An 18,484-nucleotide genomic window follows, 5' to 3' on the forward strand; every position below is an offset into this window, starting at 1 on the left:
GAAATGATATAGAATTTCTGGATAGCATAAAGGGATATTTGAATAAGAGTTTTTCAATGAAGGACCTCGGTGAAGCTGCTTATATATTGGGCATCAAGATCTATAGAGATAGATCAAGACGCTTAATAGGACTTTCACAAAGTACATACCTTGACAAAGTTTTGAAGAAGTTCAAAATGGATCAAGCAAAGAAAGGGTTCTTGCCTGTGTTACAAGGTGTGTAGTTGAGTAAGACTCAATGCCCGACCACTTCAGAAGATAGAGAGAAAATGAAAGATGTTCCCTATGCTTCAGCCATAGGCTCTATCATGTATGCAATGCTGTGTACCAGACCTGATGTGTGCCTTGCTATTAGTTTAGCAGGGAGGTACCAAAGTAATCCAGGAGTGGATCACTGGACAGCGGTCAAGAACATCCTGAAATACTTAAGAAGGACTAAGGATATGTTTCTCGTTTATGGAGGTGACAAAGAGCTCGTTGTAAATGGTTACGTCGATGTAAGCTTTGACACTGATCCGGACGATTCTAAATCGCAAACCGGATACGTGTTTATATTAAATGGTGGAGCTGTCAGTTGGTGCAGTTCTAAACAAAGCGTCGTAGCGGGATCTACATGTGAAGCGGAGTACATAGCTGCTTCGGAAGCAGCAAATGAAGGAGTCTGGATGAAGGAGTTCATATCCGATCTAGGTGTCATACCTAGTGCATCGGGTCTAATGAAAATCTTTTGTGACAATACTGGTGCAATTTCTTTGGCAAAGGAATCCAGATTTCACAAGAGAACCAAGCACATCAAGAGACGCTTCAACTCCATCTGGGATCAAGTCCAGGTGGGAGACATAGAGATTTGCAAGATACATACGGATCTGAATGTTGCAGACCCGTTGACTAAGCCTCTTCCACGAGCAAAACATGATCAACACCAAGACTCCATGGGTGTTAGAATCATTACTGTGTAATCTAGATTATTGACTCTAGTGCAAGTGGGAGACTGAGGAAATATGCCCTAGAGGCAATAATAAAGTTATTATTTATTTCCTTATATCATGATAAATGTTTATTATTCATGCTAGAATTGTATTAACCGGAAACATGATACATCTGTGAATACATAGACAAACAGAGTGTCACTAGTATGTCTCTACTTGACTAGCACATTAATCAAAGATGGTTATGTTTCCTAGCCATAGACAAAGAGTTGTCATTTGATTAACGGGGTCACATCATTAGGAGAATGATGTGATTGACTTGACCCATTCCGTTAGCTTAGCACTTGATCGTCTAGTATGTTGCTATTGCTTTCTTCATGACTTATACATGTTCCTATGACTATGAGATTATGCAACTCCCGTTTACCGGAGGAACACTTTGTGTGCTACCAAACGTCAAAACGTAACTGGGTGATTATAAAGGTGCTCTACAGGTGTCTCCGAAGGTACTTGTTGGGTTGGCGTATTTCGAGAATAGGATTTGTCACTCCGATTGTCGGAGAGGTATCTCTGGGCCCACTCGGTAATGCACATCACTTAAGCCTTGCAACTAATGAGTTAGTTGCGGGATGATGTATTACGGAACGAGTAAAGATACTTGCCGGTAACGAGATTGAACTAGGTATTGAGATACCGACGATCGAATCTCGGGCAAGTAACATACCGATGACAAAGGGAACAACGTATGTTGTTATGCGGTTTGACGGATAAAGATCTTCGTAGAATATGTGGGAGCCAATATGAGCATCCAGGTTCCGCTATTGGTTATTGACCGGAGACGTTTCTCGGTCATGACGGTTATATTATGAGTTTATGTGTTTTGATGTACCGAAGGTAGTTCGGAGTCCCGGATGTGATCACGGACATGACGAGGAGTCTTGAAATGGTCGAGACATAAAGATTGATATATTGGACGACTATATTCGAACACCGGAATGGTTCCGGGGGTTATCAGATATATACCGGAGTACCGGGGGGTTACCGGAACCCCCCGGAGGTTATTGGGCCTCATGGGCCCAAGTGGTGGAAGAGGAGAGGCGGCCAAGGGCTAGCCGCCCCCCCAAGTCCGAATTGGACAAGGAGGGGGGCGGCGCCCCCCCTTTCCTTTCCCCCTCTCTCTCCTTCCCTCTCCTCTCCTACTCCAACATGGAAGGGGGGAGTCCTTGTTGGAAATATGCCCTAGAGGCAATAATAAATGGTTATTATTATATTTCTTTGTTCATGGTAATTGTCTATTATTCATGCTATAATTGTATTGTCCGGAAATCGTAATACACGTGTGAATACATAGGCCACAACCTGTCCCTAGTAAGCCTCTAGTTGACTAGCTCGTTGATCAACAGATAGTCATGGTTTCCTGACTATGGACATTGGATGTCATTGATAACGGGATCACATCATTAGGAGAATGATGTGATGGACAAGACCCAATCCTAAGCATAGCATAAAAGATCGTGTAGTTTCATTTGCTAGAGCTTTTCCAATGTCAAGTATCTTTTCCTTAGACCATGAGATCGTGCAACTCCCGGATACCGTAGGAGTGCTTTGGGTGTGCCAAACGTCACAACGTAACTGGGTGACTATAAAGGTGCACTACGGGTATCTCCGAAAGTGTCTGTTGGGTTGGCACGGATCAAGACTGGGATTTGTCACTCCGTATGACGGAGAGGTATCTCTGGGCCCACTCGGTAATGCATCATCATAATGAGCTCAATGTGACTAAGGCGTTAGTCACGGGATCATGCATTGCGGTACGAGTAAAGAGACTTGCCGGTAACGAGATTGAACAAGGTATTGGGATACCGACGATCGAATCTCGGGCAAGTAACATACCGATTGACAAAGGGAATTGTATACGGGATTGATTGAATCCTCGACACCGTGGTTCATCCGATGAGATCATCGTGGAACATGTGGGAGCCAACATGGGTATCCAGATCCCGCTGTTGGTTATTGACCGGAGAGGCGTCTCGGTCATGTCTGCATGTCTCCCGAACCCGTAGGGTCTACACACTTAAGGTCAGGTGACGCTAGGGTTGTAGAGATATATGTATGCGGAAACCCGAAAGTTGTTCGGAGTCCCGGATGAGATCCCGGACGTCACGAGAGGTTCCAGAATGGTCCGGAGGTGAAGAATTATATATAGGAAGTCCAGTTTCGGCCACCGGGAAAGTTTCGGGGGTTATCGGTATTGTACCGGGACCACCGGAAGGGTCCCGGGGGTCCACCGGGTGGGGCCACCTGTCCCGGAGGGCCCCGTGGGCTGAAAGTGGAAGGGAACCAGCCCCTAGTGGGCTGGGGCGCCCCCCTTGGGCCTCCCCCCATGCGCCTAGGGTTGGGAACCCTAGGGGGGAGTTCCCCCTTGCCTTGGGGGGCAAGGCAACCCCTTCCCCCCCGTGTGGCTGCCGCCCCCCTTGAGATCCCATCTCTTGGGGCTGGCGCACCCCCCCCAGGGGCCTATATAAAGGGGGGAGGGAGGGCAGCATACAACAGCCTTGGGCGCCTCCCTCCTCCCCTGCAACACCTCTCTCTCTCTCGTAGAAGCTCGGCGAAGCCCTGCACGAGACCCGCTACCTCCACCACCACGCCGTCGTGCTGCTGGATCTCCATCAACCTCTCCTTCCCCCTTGCTGGATCAAGAAGGAGGAGACGTCGCTGCACCGTACGTGTGTTGAACGCGGAGGTGCCGTCCGTTCGGCACTCGGTCATCGGTGATTTGGATCACGGCGAGTACGACTCCGTCATCCACGTTCATTGGAACGCTTCCGCTCGCGATCTACAAGGGTATGTAGATGCACTCCCTTCCCCTCGTTGCTAGTACACTCCATAGATGCATCTTGGTGAACGTAGGAAAATTTTAAAATTATGCTACGATTCCCAACAGTGGCATCATGAGCCAGGCCTATGCGTAGTTACTATGCACGAGTAGAACACAAAGCAGTTGTGGGCGTTGAGTTTGCCAATTCTTCTTGCCGCTACTAGTCGTTTCTTGTTTCGGCGGCATTGTAGGATGAAGCGGCCCGGACCGACCTTACACGTACGCTTACGTGAGACAGGTTCCACCGACTGACATGCACTAGTTGCATAAGGTGGCTAGCGGGTGTCTGTCTCTCCTACTTTAGTCGGAACAGATTCGATGAAAAGGGTCCTTATGAAGGGTAAATAGAAATTGGCAAATCACGTTGTGGTCATACGTAGGTAAGAAATCGTTCTTGCTAGAAACCTACAAACCACGTAAAAAAAACTTGCAACAACAATTAGAGGACGTCTAACTTGTTTTTGCAGCAAGTGCTATGTGATGTGATATGGCCAGAAGATGTGATGAATGATATGTGATGTATGAGATTGATCATATTCTTGTAATAGGAATCACGACTTGCATGTCGATGAGTATGACAACCGGCAGGAGCCATAGGAGTTGTCTTTATTATTTTGTATGACCTGCGTGTCATTAAATAAACGCCATGTAAATTACTTTACTTTATTGCTAAACGCGTTAGCCATAGAAGTAGAAGTAATCGTTGGCGTGATGACTTCATGAAGACACAATGATGGAGATCATGATGATGGAGATCATGGTGTCATGCCGGTGACAAAGATGATCATGGTGCCCCGAAGATGGAGATCAAAGGAGCATGATGATATTGGCCATATCATGTCACTATTTGATTGCATGTGATGTTTATCATGTTTTTGCATCTTATTTGCTTAGAACGACGGTAGCAAGTAGGATGATCCCTTATAATAATTTCAAGAAAGTGTTCACCCTAACTGTGCACCGTTGCGAAGGTTCGTTGTTTCGAAGCACCACGTGATGATCGGGTGTGATAGATTCTAACGTTCGAATACAACGGGTGTTGACGAGCCTAGCATGTACAGACATGGCCTCGGAACACACGCAATACACTTAGGTTCACTTGACGAGCCTAGCATGTACAGACATGGCCTCGGAACACGGAGGACCGAAAGGTCGAGCATGAGTCGTATAGAAGATACGATCAACATGGAGATGTTCACCGATCTTGACTAGTCCGTCTCACGTGATGATCGGACACGGCCTAGTCGAATTCGGATCATGTTTCACTTAGATGACGAGAGGGATGTCTATCTGAGTGGGAGTTCATTAAATAATTTGATTATATGAACTTAATTATCATGAACTTAGTCTAAATCTTTACACTATGTATTGTAGATCAAATGGCCCACGTTGTCCTCAATTTCAACGCGTTCCTAGAGAAAACCAAGCTGAAAGATGATGGCAGCAACTATACGGACTGGGTCCGGAACCTGAGGATCATCCTCATAGCAGCCAAGAAAGATTATGTCTTAGAAGCACCGCTAGGTGAAGCACCAATCCCTGAGAACCAAGACGTTATGAACGCTTGGCAGCAGCGTGCTGATGATTACTCCCTCGTTCAGTGCGGCATGCTTTACAGCTTAGAACCGGGTCTCCAAAAGCGTTTTGAGAAACATGGAGCATATGAGATGTTCGAGGAGCTGAAACTGGTTTTTCAAGCTCATGCCCGGGTCGAGAGATATGATGTCTCCGACAAGTTCTTCAGCTGTAAAATGGAGGAGAATAGTTCTGTTAGTGAGCACATACTCAGAATGTCTGGGTTGCACAACCGCTTGTCTCAGCTGGGAGTTAATCTCCCGGATGACGCGGTCATTGACAGAATCCTCCAGTCGCTTCCACCAAGCTACAAGAGCTTTGTGATGAACTACAATATGCAGGGGATGGAAAAGACCATTCCCGAGGTATATTCAATGCTGAAATCAGCTGAGGTAGAGATCAGAAAAGAACATCAAGTGTTGATGGTGAATAAAACCACTAAGTTCAAGAAGGGCAAGGGTAAGAAGAACTTCAAGAAGGACGGCAAGCGAGTTGCCGCGCCCGGTAAGCCAGTTACCGGGAAGAAGTCAAAGAATGGACCCAAGCCCGAGACTGAGTGCTTTTATTGCAAGGGAAGTGGTCACTGGAAGCGGAACTGCCCCAAATACTTAGCGGACAAGAAGAAGGCCGGCAACACCCAAGGTATATGTGATATACTAGTAATTGATGTGTACCTTACCAGTACTCGTAGTAGCTCCTGGGTATTTGATACCGGTGCGGTTGCTCATATTTGTAACTCAAAACAGGAACTACGGAATAAACGGAGACTGGCGAAGGACGAGGTGACGATGCGCGTCGGGAATGGTTCCAAGGTCGATGTGATCGCCGTCGGCACGCTACCTCTGCATCTCCCTACGGGATTAGTTTTAAACCTCAATAATTGTTATTTAGTGCCAGCTTTGAGCATGAACATTGTATCTGGATCTCGCTTAATTTGAGATGGCTACTCATTTAAATCCGAGAATAATGGTTGTTCTATTTATTTGAGAGAAATGTTTTATGGTCATGCCCCGCTGGTCAATGGTTTATTTTTGATGAATCTCGAACGTGATGTTACACATGTTCATAGTGTGAATACCAAAAGATGTAAGGTTGATAACGATAGTCCCACATACTTGTGGCACTGCCGCCTTGGTCACATTGGTGTCAAGCGCATGAAGAAGCTCCATGCAGATGGACTTTTGGAGTCTCTTGATTACGAATCATTTGACACGTGCGAACCATGCCTCATGGGTAAGATGACCAAGACTCCGTTCTCCGGAACAATGAAGCGAGCAACCAACTTATTGGAAATCATACATACCGATGTGTGTGGTCCAATGAGTGTTGAGGATCGCGGAGGATATCGTTATGTTCTCACTCTCACTGATGATTTAAGTAGATATGGGTATGTCTACCTAATGAAACACAAGTCTGAAACCTTTGAAAAGTTCAAGGAATTTCAGAGTGAAGTTGAGAATCAACGTGACAGGAAAATAAAATTCTTACGATCAGATCGTGGTGGAGAATATTTAAGTCACGAATTTGGTACACACTTAAGGAAATGTGGAATAGTTTCACAACTCACGCCGCCTGGAACACCTCAGAGAAATGGTGTGTCCGAACGTCGTAATCGCACTCTATTGGATATGGTGCGATCTATGATGTCTCTTACCGACTTACCGCTCTCATTTTGGGGTTATGCTTTAGAGACTGCCGCATTCACTTTAAATAGGGCTCCGTCGAAATCCGTTGAGACGACACCGTATGAATTATGGTTTGGGAAGAAACCTAAGCTGTCGTTTCTAAAATTTTGGGGATGCGATGCTTATGTCAAGAAACTTCAACCTGAAAAGCTCGAACCCAAATCGGGAAAATGCGTCTTCATAGGATACCCTAAGGAAACTATTGGGTATACCTTCTACCTCAGATCCGAAGGCAAGATCTTCGTTGCCAAGAACGGGTCCTTTCTAGAGAAGGAGTTTCTCTCGAAAGAATTGAGTGGGAGGAAAGTGGAAATTGATGAGGTGATAGTCACCCCTTCCGAACCGGAAAGTAGCGCAGCGCGGGAAAATGTTCCTGTGGTGCCTACACCGACTGGGGAGGAAGTTAATGATGATGATCATGAAGCTTCAGATCAAGTTGCTGAACTTCGTAGGTCCACAAGGACACGTTCCGCACCAGAGTGGTACGGCAACCCTGTCCTGGAAATCATGTTGTTAGACAACGGTGAACCTTCGAACTATGAAGAAGCGATGGCGGGCCCGGATTCCGACAAATGGCTAGAAGCCATGAAATCCGAGATAGAATCCATGTATGAAAACAAAGTATGGACTTTGACTGACTTGCCCGATGAGCGGCGAGCCATAGAAAACAAATGGATCTTTAAGAAGAAGACGGACGCAGATGGTAATGTAACCATCTACAAAGCTCGACTTGTCGCTAAGGGTTATCGACAAGTTCAAGGGGTTGACTACGATGAGACTTTCTCACCCGTAGCAAAGCTGAAGTTCGTCCGAATCATGTTAGCAATTGCCGCATACTATGATTATGAGATATGGCAGATGGACGTCAAAACGGCATTCCTTAACGGCTTCCTTAAGGAAGAGTTGTATATGATGCAGCCGGAAGGTTTTGTCGATCCTAAGAATGCTAACAAAGTATGCAAGCTCCAATGCTCAATTTATGGGCTGGTGCAAGCATCTCGGAGTTGGAACATTCGCTTTGATGAGATGATCAAAGCGTTTGGGTTTACACAGACTTATGGAGAAGCCTGTGTTTACAAGAAAGTGAGTGGGAGCTCTGTAGCATTTCTCATATTATATGTGGATGACATACTATTGATGGGAAATGATATAGAATTCTTGGAAAGTATAAAGGCCTATTTGAATAAGTGTTTTTCAATGAAAGACCTTGGAGAAGCTGCTTATATATTAGGCATCAAGATCTATAGGGATAGATCAAGACGCCTGATTGGTCTTTCACAGAGTACATACCTTGACAAGATATTGAAGAAGTTCAATATGGATCAGTCCAAGAAGGGGTTCTTGCCTGTATTGCAAGGTGTGCAATTTAGCACGGCTCAATGCCCGACCACGGCACAAGATATAGAAGAGATGAGTGTCATCCCCTATGCCTCGGCCATAGGGTCTATTATGTATGCCATGCTGTGTACCAGACCTGATGTAAACCTTGCCGTAAGTTTGGTAGGAAGGTACCAAAGTAATCCCGGCAAGGAACACTGGACAGCGGTCAAGAATATCCTGAAGTACCTGAAGAGGACTAAGGATATGTTTCTCGTTTATGGAGGTGACGAAGAGCTCGTCGTAAAGGGTTACATCGATGCTAGCTTCGACACAGATCTGGATGACTCGAAGTCACAGACCGAATACGTGTATATATTGAATAGAGGAGCAGTAAGCTGGTGCAGTTGCAAGCAAAGCGTCGTGGCGGGATCTACATGTGAAGCGGAGTACATGGCAGCCTCGGAGGCAGCACAGGAAGCAGTCTGGATAAAGGAGTTCATTACCGACCTAGGGGTGATTCCCAATGCGTCGGGCCCAATGACTCTCTTCTGTGACAACACTGGAGCTATTGCCCTTGCGAAGAGCCCAGGTTTCACAAGAAGACCAGGCATATCAAGCGTCGCTTCAACTCCATTCGTGAAAGTGTTCAAAATGGAGACATAGATATTTGTAAAGTACACACGGACCTGAATGTAGCAGATCCGTTGACTAAACCTCTCCCTAGGGCAAAACATGATCAACACCAGGACGCAATGGGTGTCCGATTCATCACAATGTAACTAGATTATTGACTCTAGTGCAAGTGGGAGACTATTGGAAATATGCCCTAGAGGCAATAATAAATGGTTATTATTATATTTCTTTGTTCATGGTAATTGTCTATTATTCATGCTATAATTGTATTGTCCGGAAATCGTAATACATGTGTGAATACATAGACCACAACCTGTCCCTAGTAAGCCTCTAGTTGACTAGCTCGTTGATCAACAGATAGTCATGGTTTCCTGACTATGGACATTGGATGTCATTGATAACGGGATCACATCATTAGGAGAATGATGTGATGGACAAGACCCAATCCTAAGCATAGCATAAAAGATCGTGTAGTTTCGTTTGCTAGAGCTTTTCCAATGTCAAGTATCTTTTCCTTAGACCATGAGATCGTGCAACTCCCGGATACCGTAGGAGTGCTTTGGGTGTGCCAAACGTCACAACGTAACTGGATGACTATAAAGGTGCACTACGGGTATCTCCGAAAGTGTCTGTTGGGTTGGCACGGATCGAGACTGGGATTTGTCACTCCGTATGACGGAGAGGTATCTCTGGGCCCACTCGGTAATGCATCATCATAATGAGCTCAATGTGACTAAGGCGTTAGTCACGGGATCATGCATTGCGGTACGAGTAAAGAGACTTGCCGGTAACGAGATTGAACAAGGTATTGGGATACCGACGATCGAATCTCGGGCAAGTAACATACCGATTGACAAAGGGAATTGTATACGGGATTGATTGAATCCTCGACACCGTGGTTCATCCGATGAGATCATCGTGGAACATGTGGGAGCCAACATGGGTATCCAGATCCCGCTGTTGGTTATTGACCGGAGAGGCGTCTCGGTCATGTCTGCATGTCTCCCGAACCCGTAGGGTCTACACACTTAAGGTCAGGTGACGCTAGGGTTGTAGAGATATATGTATGCGGAAACCCGAAAGTTGTTCGGAGTCCCGGATGAGATCCCGGACGTCACAAGAGGTTCCGGAATGGTCCGGAGGTGAAGAATTATATATAGGAAGTCCAGTTTCGGCCACCGGGAAAGTTTCGGGGGTTATCGGTATTGTATCGGGACCACCGGAAGGGTCCCGGGGGTCCACCGGGTGGGGCCACCTGTCCCGGAGGGCCCCGTGGGCTGAAAGTGGAAGGGAACCAGCCCCTAGTGGGCTGGGGCGCCCCCCTTGGGCCTCCCCCCATGCGCCTAGGGTTGGGAACCCTAGGGGGAGTTCCCCCTTGCCTTGGGGGCAAGGCAACCCCTTCCCCCCCTTGTGGCCGCCGCCCCCCTTGAGATCCCATCTCTTGGGGCTGGCGCACCCCCCCAGGGGCCTATATAAAGGGGGGGAGGGAGGGCAGCATACAACAGCCTTGGGCGCCTCCCTCCTCCCCTGCAACACCTCTCTCTCTCTCGTAGAAGCTCGGCGAAGCCCTGCACGAGACCCGCTACATCCACCACCACGCCGTCGTGCTGCTGGATCTCCATCAACCTCTCCTTCCCCCTTGCTGGATCAAGAAGGAGGAGACGTCGCTGCACCGTACGTGTGTTGAACGCGGAGGTGCCGTCCGTTCGGCACTCGGTCATCGGTGATTTGGATCACGGCGAGTACGACTCCGTCATCCACGTTCATTGGAACGCTTCCGCTCGCGATCTACAAGGGTATGTAGATGCACTCCCTTCCCCTCGTTGCTAGTACACTCCATAGATGCATCTTGGTGAACGTAGGAAAATTTTAAAATTATGCTACGATTCCCAACAGTCCTACTCCTGATGGGAGTAGGACTCCTCATGGGGTGCTCCAAGGGTGGCCGGCCCCCTCCCCCTCCTCCACTCCTTTATATACGGGGAGGGAGGCACCCCCTAGAGACACAACAATTGATCCCTTGGATCTCTTAGCTGTGTGCGGTGCCCCCCTCCACCATAATCCACCTCGGTCATATCATAGCGGTGCTTAGGCGAAGCCCTGCATCAGTAGAACATCATCATCGTCACCACGCCGTCGTGCTGACCGGACTCTCCCTCAAAGCTCGGCTAGATCGGAGTTCGAGGGACGTCATTGAGTTGAACGTGTGCTGAACTCGGGGGTGTCGTGCGTTCGGTACTTGATCGGTCGGATCGTGAAGACGTACGACTACATCAACCGCGTTGTGTTAACGCTTCCGCTTTCGGTCTACGAGGGTACGTGGACACACTCTCCCCTCTCATTGCTATGCATCACCATGAGCTTGCGTGTGCGTAGGAAAATTTTGAAATTACTACGTTCCCCAACAATAAGATACCCCTCTTCTTCGGAGTGGGTTTAAGTGGTGGTTTAGGAAGAGTCCAATCATCATAATTTTCAATATGTTATTCAATAATTCTTCAGCTTGTGAATAGGTTGTTCCCTGAAAACACAACCAGCACAACTATCTAGGAAATCCCTAGAAGCATCGGTTAGTCCATTATAGAAGATATCAAGTATTTCATTTCTCTTAAGAGGATGACCAGGCAAAGCATTAAGCAATTGGAGAAGCCTCCCCCAAGCTTGTGGGAGGCTCTCTTCTTCAATTTGCGCAAAGTTAAATATTTCCTACAAGGCAGCTTGTTTCTTATGAGCAGGGAAATATTTTTCCGAGAAGTAATAAATCATATCCTGGGGACTACGCACACAACCAGGAGCAAGAGTATTGTACCAAGCTTTAGCATCACCCTTTAATGAGAACGGAGATAATTTGAGAACATAATAATAGCGAATCTTCTCATCATGAGCAAAAAGGGTGGCTATGTCATTCAACTTAGTAAGATGTGCCACAACAGTTTCAGTTTCATAACCATGAAAAGGATCAGATTCAACCAAAGTAATTAACTCTGGGTCGACAGAAAATTCATAATCCTTATCATCAATAAAGATTGGTGAAGTAGCAAACTTAGGATCACATTAACTCTGGGTCGACAGAGAATTCATAATCCTTATCATCAATAAAGATAGGTGAAGTAGCAAACTTAGGATCACATTTCATTCTAGCATTCAAAGATTTCTCCTTATACTTGCATAATAATTTCTCTAGATCATCTCTATCCTTACAAGCAAGAATATCTCTAGTCGTCTCCTCATTTATAACATAACCTTCCGGTACCTTAGGCAATTCATATTTAGGAGGACTAGTTCTAGTAGGTGTTTCAAGATTTCCAGTTTCAATCTGATCATCAGTTTCAACAATATCATGCTATCTCACTCTAGCAATTTGTTCATCAAGAAATTCACCTAGTGGCACATCATCATCAAGCAAGGTACTAACATCATCATAAGTATCATTCATAGTAGAAGTAGCATCATCAATAACTTGCGACATATCAGGATTAATAGCATGTGGTGCTATTGCAAGTTTACTTATGACAAAAGGTGAATCTAAAGCAGAGCTAGATGGCAGTTCCTTACCTCCCCTCGTTTTAGAGGGGAAAATATTAGTCTTATCATCTTTCAGATTCTTCATGGTGATAAATTGATAATAATCCCAAGTGACTCAACAAATATAGCTATGCTCCCTGGCAACGGCGCCAGAAAAAGGTCTTGATAACCCACAAGTATAGGCGATCGCAACAGTTTTCGAGGGTAGAGTATTCAACCCAAATTTATAGATTCGACACAAGGGGAGCCAAAGAATATTTGTAAGTATTAGCAGCTGAGTTGTCAATTCAACCACACTTGAAGATTAATTATCTGCAGCAAAGTGATCAGTAGTAAAGTAGTATGATAGTTTTGATAATAGTAGCAGCAGCAATAGTAACGGTAACAATGATAGCAATAGTTTTGTAACAAGTGCAGCAGTAACGATAGCAGTAGTAACTTACTAAGAACAATATAAGAGAAATTCGTAGGCATTGGATCGATGATTTGTTGGATGATATTCATCATGTGACAATCATAACCTAGGGCGATACTGCACTAGCTCCAGTTCATAAATATAATGTGGGCATGTATTCCGTAAATAGTCATACGTGCTTATGGAAAGAACTTGCATGACAACTTTTGTCCTACCCTCCCGTGGCAGCGGGGTCCTATAGGAAACTAAGGGATATTAAGGCCTCCTTTTAATAGAGAACCGGAATAAAGCATTAACACACGGTGAATACATGAACTCCTCAAACTACGGTCATCACCGGGAGTGATCCCAACTATTGTCACTCCGGGGTTGCCGGATCATAACATGTAGTAGGTGACTATAACTTGCAAGATCAGATCTAGAACGTAGATATAATGGTGATAACATAAACGGTTCAGATCTGAAATCATGGCACCCGGGCCTAAAGTGACAAGCATTAAGCATGGCAAAGTCATAGCAACATCAATCTCAGAACATAATGGATAATATGGATCAAGCCCTAACAAAACTAACTAGATTACATGATGAATCTCATCCAACTCCTCACCGACCAGCGAGCCTACGAAGGAATTACTCACTCTCGGTGGGGAGCATCATGGAATTGGCGATGGAGAAGGGTTGGTGATGACGAAGATCGAAGATCCCCCTCTCCGAAGCCCCAAACGGACTCCAGATCTGGCCTCCCATGAAGAATAGGAGGTGACGGCGGCTCCGTCTCGTGAAACGCGATAATTCTTTTCCCCTGTTTTTTTTGAAAAAATAGGATTTTATAGCGTCGGTTCAAGGGTCTGCGGGGCCACTAGGTGGGGACAACCCACCTGGGCGCGCAGGGGCGCCCTGGTGGGTTGTGCCCACCCAGGTGCCCCCCTCCGGTGGTTCTTGGCTCTAGGAATTCTCTTTATTGATATAAAAAATCCTCACAAAGTTTCATTCCATTCCGAGAACTTTTATTTCTGCACAAAAACAACATCATGGTAGTTCTGCTGAAAACAGCGTCAGCCCGGGGTTAGTTTCATTCAAATTATGCAAATTAGAGTCTAAAACAAGAGGAAAAGCGTTAGGAAAAGTAGATATGTTGGAGACGTATCAAGCAGACAAATCGCCGAACACCTGGCGGGCGTGGTGGGCGCACGGCCGCCGGTATCCCGCCCTGCGCGGCCGGAGCGCCGGAAAACTCGCCCAGGAAGGTGGTGGAGAGGTTGCCGCGGCGAAACCCCTCTCTTTTTCGGCGGGAAATGGCCTATCTAGCGGTGGTGGGTGATGGGAGGCGCCGGGATTGACAAGGTGGCGGGAGGAGGGGGGGTGAATCTGGCCGTTTGTCTTAACTTTTCGCCTGACAGTGTCTAGACGTGGTTTTCCCTTCCGCTGAAGCCCCCGAGTGCTGGGTTCGGCCTGGGATCACCGGGCCAAAAAACGGATCGAGTCGATGAATTTTGGCGTCTTAGGGACGCGACTGGGGGGATTTTTCATCGTCGACGCGAAAAAAGTCACCGTGGGGGGCCTATTGGGGGCTGGGCGCCATCGTTAGCGCGGAACAGGAGGACGACGAGTGAGGTGTGGGCTGCGGCCCGTGAGTGGTTGGCCTTCTCTGAGCCTCCATGCCCCCGATAAAGCCCATCTAGTTTCCTAACCCCCAGCTCCCATCCCATCTCAGACGGCCAGGCACCCACGACGAGCCGGCGGCGACGCCTCGAGCTAGCAGGTGAGCTCGGAGGCGATCTCGTGCTGCGGCTGCGCGGCGTCAGCGCATCGAGGGAGGACGGAGACCCCGGCGCAGACGCGCGCGGGCGGCGCCGTCGTGCTGCGACGGGGGGCGGAGGATGCGGCCAGCCAGGTTCACGCCTCAATCTCACCTCTCAGGCCTCCAATGATGTATGGTTTCGCAGCGCGTAACTCCTAGTTTCGATCTCGATGTTTTTGTAGTTAACAAATCTCTATAATGTTCCATTCCATGTTTGTGTAGTTGCATCAGTCCACCACTTCATATTTCCTGGACTGTTCTGTGTGATCCCCTCTCTCCGGTTCACCTTCCAAGCGTGATGTCTATGCTTGATTGAAGCAATGAGGATCTTGCTCCTGGCGTGCCGCCATTGCTGCAGGCTCCCATTTTTTTCTCGGGCTGCCGGAGCTGCCTTCACTGTAAGAGCACTACCTTGGTGATCAATGTACAATTCAAGTGTACTTGGAATCCATAGTTTCTCTTGTTCTTAATCAACTGGAATTTAAGATAAATGCTTTTTGCACTTGTCCTAGGCCAATTGCGGCGGGGGGCCATGGAGGAGGCATCGCGTTCTAGCTGCGCAGTGTCTTTCCATGAGCACAACTGCTGGCTCGATTCTGCCATGGGAAGCGCCATCCCGTGAAACCCTACTGAGGACGATTGATGTTGCTCTCAAGGATGGCAATGTCGACCAGGCCCTGCGAGCATTTGGCAATTATAAAAGTCTGCACGGCCTTCCCGAGCCAAGGGTATTGAATGGTGTGATTGTGTCGCTGTCGTACACATCTAGTCGAAGGTGGCTTCAGAGAGCGTATGACTTGGTTCTGTCAGTTTATCAGTGTAACAGCAATCTTCTCAACTCTAGCTCGCTGATGAGGCTAGCTCTGGCACTTGCAAGAGATCAGACACCTGTCCCTGCCTCTGCAGTCCTTAGGATCATACTGGAGAGCGGCAAGCTTCCTGATGCTGATATGTTGAGCATGGTGTTTTTGCACATGTTGAAGTCACAAGTAGGGTCCTATCTTGCAGCTGATGTTCTGGCTGAGACCTGCGAGTGTTTCTTGGATCAAATTTCATATAGGCGACAGCTGAAAAAATTGGACCCAATAAAGAACAATGTCACCTTGTTCAATATGATTTTGGAGTCTTGTGTTAACTTCAAATGCATCATCAGAGCCCAGAAAATAATGGAGCTGATGTCATTGGTCGGGGTTGTGGCTGATGTGAATACAATGGCGGTCGCTAGCCGGGTCTGTCAAATGGTTGGGCAGCGAGATGAATTGATGACCATGAAAGGAAGCATCAATTCTTTCTCCTCTTTGCCATTCTCTCAGCAATATCTACATTTTTACGACAGTTTATTGAGCTTGCAATTCAGTGGTAATGACATGGATGCTGCTGCAGATCTTATAATCGATCTCTATCGGCAACAAAAGTCATGCACTTTCTCCGACAATGATGTGCAGAAACAAGGTGTGATACAAATTGGCTCTGGTAACCTAAAAAGTGGATACAGAATAATGTTTGACCCCACAAAATTGGACAAAGGTTTTGTGTTAGATACAAAATACCAGTCTGGACTTGTTGTTCCTATCAGTGGAAATCTTGTTCCTAGTGAAAAGGCTGTTTCTAAACTTATCATAGGCTGTGTGAAAGCAAAGAAACTGGGTGCATTGTCTAGCTTCTGTATTACATTGCATAAGGAAGAACTAAAGGGAATTTCTGCTTCAGATGTGATTAATGCATGCATTCAGATGGGATGGTTGCATGCCGCTCATGATATCCTGGATTCTTTAGAGTCAGCTGAGATTCCTGTCGGGGTTGGTACTTACATGTCTCTTCTCAGAGAATACGAGAATGAGCATAAACCCGAAGAATTCAATTCACTTCTCCAACAGATACAGAAAATAGCATCTACCATGGAGGAATTTCATACTAGTCCATCATTTACCATAAAGGACATTGCCAAAATAGTCAAGGATGAGATCCCCCAAACTAAATCATCTTTGCTTTCCAGTTTGGTTGAAGAAACTGAACACTATAACCCTGGAGATCACTTAACATTTGAGTTCAATAATTCAATTCTTTTCTTCTGCAAGGCAAACATGATGGAAGATGCTCTGAGCACATATAAACGCATGAGAGAGCAAAATATTAGACCCAATCTGCATACCTTTTGCCATATACTGTGTGGATATTCGTCATTAAGTATGTATAGGGAGATTACCATACTGTGGGGAGAAATAAAACGAAGACTCGAGTACAGAGAAATATCTGTGGATAGGGATTTGCTTGACTGCTTAGTTTTGGATTTCCTCAAAGGTGGCTATTTTTCAAGGGTGATGGAGGTTATAAGTTACATGTCAACCCATAATATTTACTGCGACAAGTGGAAATATAGGCAGGTCTTTCTGAAGCTGCACAAGAATCTGTATAGGAACTTGAATTCATTGCATGACAAAACAGAAGCTCAGAGCAAAAGGATTGATGATGTCCGAGCTTTCAGGACATGGGCAGGCATCAAATAGATAAAGCCGAGTACAGTGCTGTAATTCTCTTGCTTTTTGGAAACACTTTCTGTTGCATAGCCCAGCACTGCAGCATTCTTCTCCAATGTAACATATCATCAAAGTCTGGTAATTCTAGAGAGTGGGTCACATTTGAATTGGGCAAGCCGTTGGAGGGAGAAGTCTCTATTTTCATAAACTGTGGCACTATGCTGCAATCTATGTGGGTTGTGCCCAGTATGTTCTATTCATGTCCCTGATGATCGATTGTGTTGATGCATGGTTATCACTGCTTGCGGTAGCAGCAGCTTCTGTGGCAGTATGATGCACGATATCTCGAATTTATGTAGGTGTGGTGTGGTCCAACAAGTTTGAACCTTTGATGTGTAGGATCATGTTGGCACTGCTCGGTTATTTTTGGAGTATAAGGATGCCGTGGTCGATTTCCAGCCTCTTAGTTACAGCATGCTCGGTCATTTCAAGCCAGCCCTACCAGATTATTCTCAGGAACTTGCTCTTCCAGCAGAGAAACAGAGCAGTCGCTCTTTTGCAGTCAGTGTAGGAGATGTTCAGGGTGGCAAGAGCTCTGAAGTTTTTACAGTTAGTTCTGTAGTCGAGTGTTTGACTACTTACTGACAGAAGATGTTCAGATCTTGGTAAGAGATATGCCACTGCTACCAGTTCGGTGTGTTGTTTAACTAGTTGATTCTGTTGCTGGAACTGACGAGTTTCAGGTGTAGTTTTGCCTTAGGCTGCATGGTCCGTGCGGCCTTGTGGAATTTATGAATGTGCGAGCAAGGAATTCTCCTTCAGGTGCATGGTTTGGTTTTATAGGTTGCATGCGTTGAAATGACTGAATGGATACATGTACCGAAATATGCACCTGGGTTGGTTTGTTGTATGGTTGCTAGCCCTGAAATCGCACTGAAGCGTATGATGGTACTAACATTGTAGGGGTTGTTGCTGCTGCTGCTGTCTCTGCTTGAACTGGCAGGTAGTAGATTAGCATGTTTTTTTTCTCATTTGCAAAAGTTCACCCCAGGATGCCTAGAATACCACGGATGTCATTTATTCGCGAAAATTCACGTGTGAGTAGACTAATCGACCAAGTTTGATACCCAAAATTTCTCAGCGAAGAAAATGAACTCAGATCTTACTATCTTAGTACCATTATTACTTCAAAACAATTTTCTTTTGAAAGATCCAGCAATTGCTGGCTTTTCTGTTATGGGAGATC

General features: G+C 46.2%; 1 protein-coding gene across 2 annotated transcripts; it reads left to right on the forward strand.

Moving 5' to 3' along the window:
• Window positions 1–14,634: 14,634 nt before the first annotated feature.
• LOC123053776 (pentatricopeptide repeat-containing protein At4g17616) lies at window positions 14,635–18,157 on the forward strand. Of its 2 annotated transcripts, none has more exons than XM_044477326.1 (3): window positions 14,635–14,854; window positions 14,984–15,159; window positions 15,274–18,059. In XM_044477326.1, the coding sequence occupies exons 2-3, from the start codon at window positions 15,082–15,084 to the stop codon at window positions 17,266–17,268; spliced, it is 2,073 nt and encodes a 690-aa protein (XP_044333261.1). In that variant the 5' UTR covers window positions 14,635–14,854; window positions 14,984–15,081; the 3' UTR covers window positions 17,269–18,059. The 2 variants fall into 2 exon arrangements, with proteins under 2 accessions (XP_044333261.1, XP_044333260.1); XM_044477325.1 differs by having other exon boundaries at window positions 14,637–14,892; window positions 15,274–18,157.
• Window positions 18,158–18,484: the final 327 nt, after the last annotated feature.

Source organism: Triticum aestivum, chromosome 2D (assembly GCF_018294505.1).
Source record: "Triticum aestivum cultivar Chinese Spring chromosome 2D, IWGSC CS RefSeq v2.1, whole genome shotgun sequence".
Lineage (NCBI taxonomy): Eukaryota > Viridiplantae > Streptophyta > Magnoliopsida > Poales > Poaceae > Triticum > Triticum aestivum.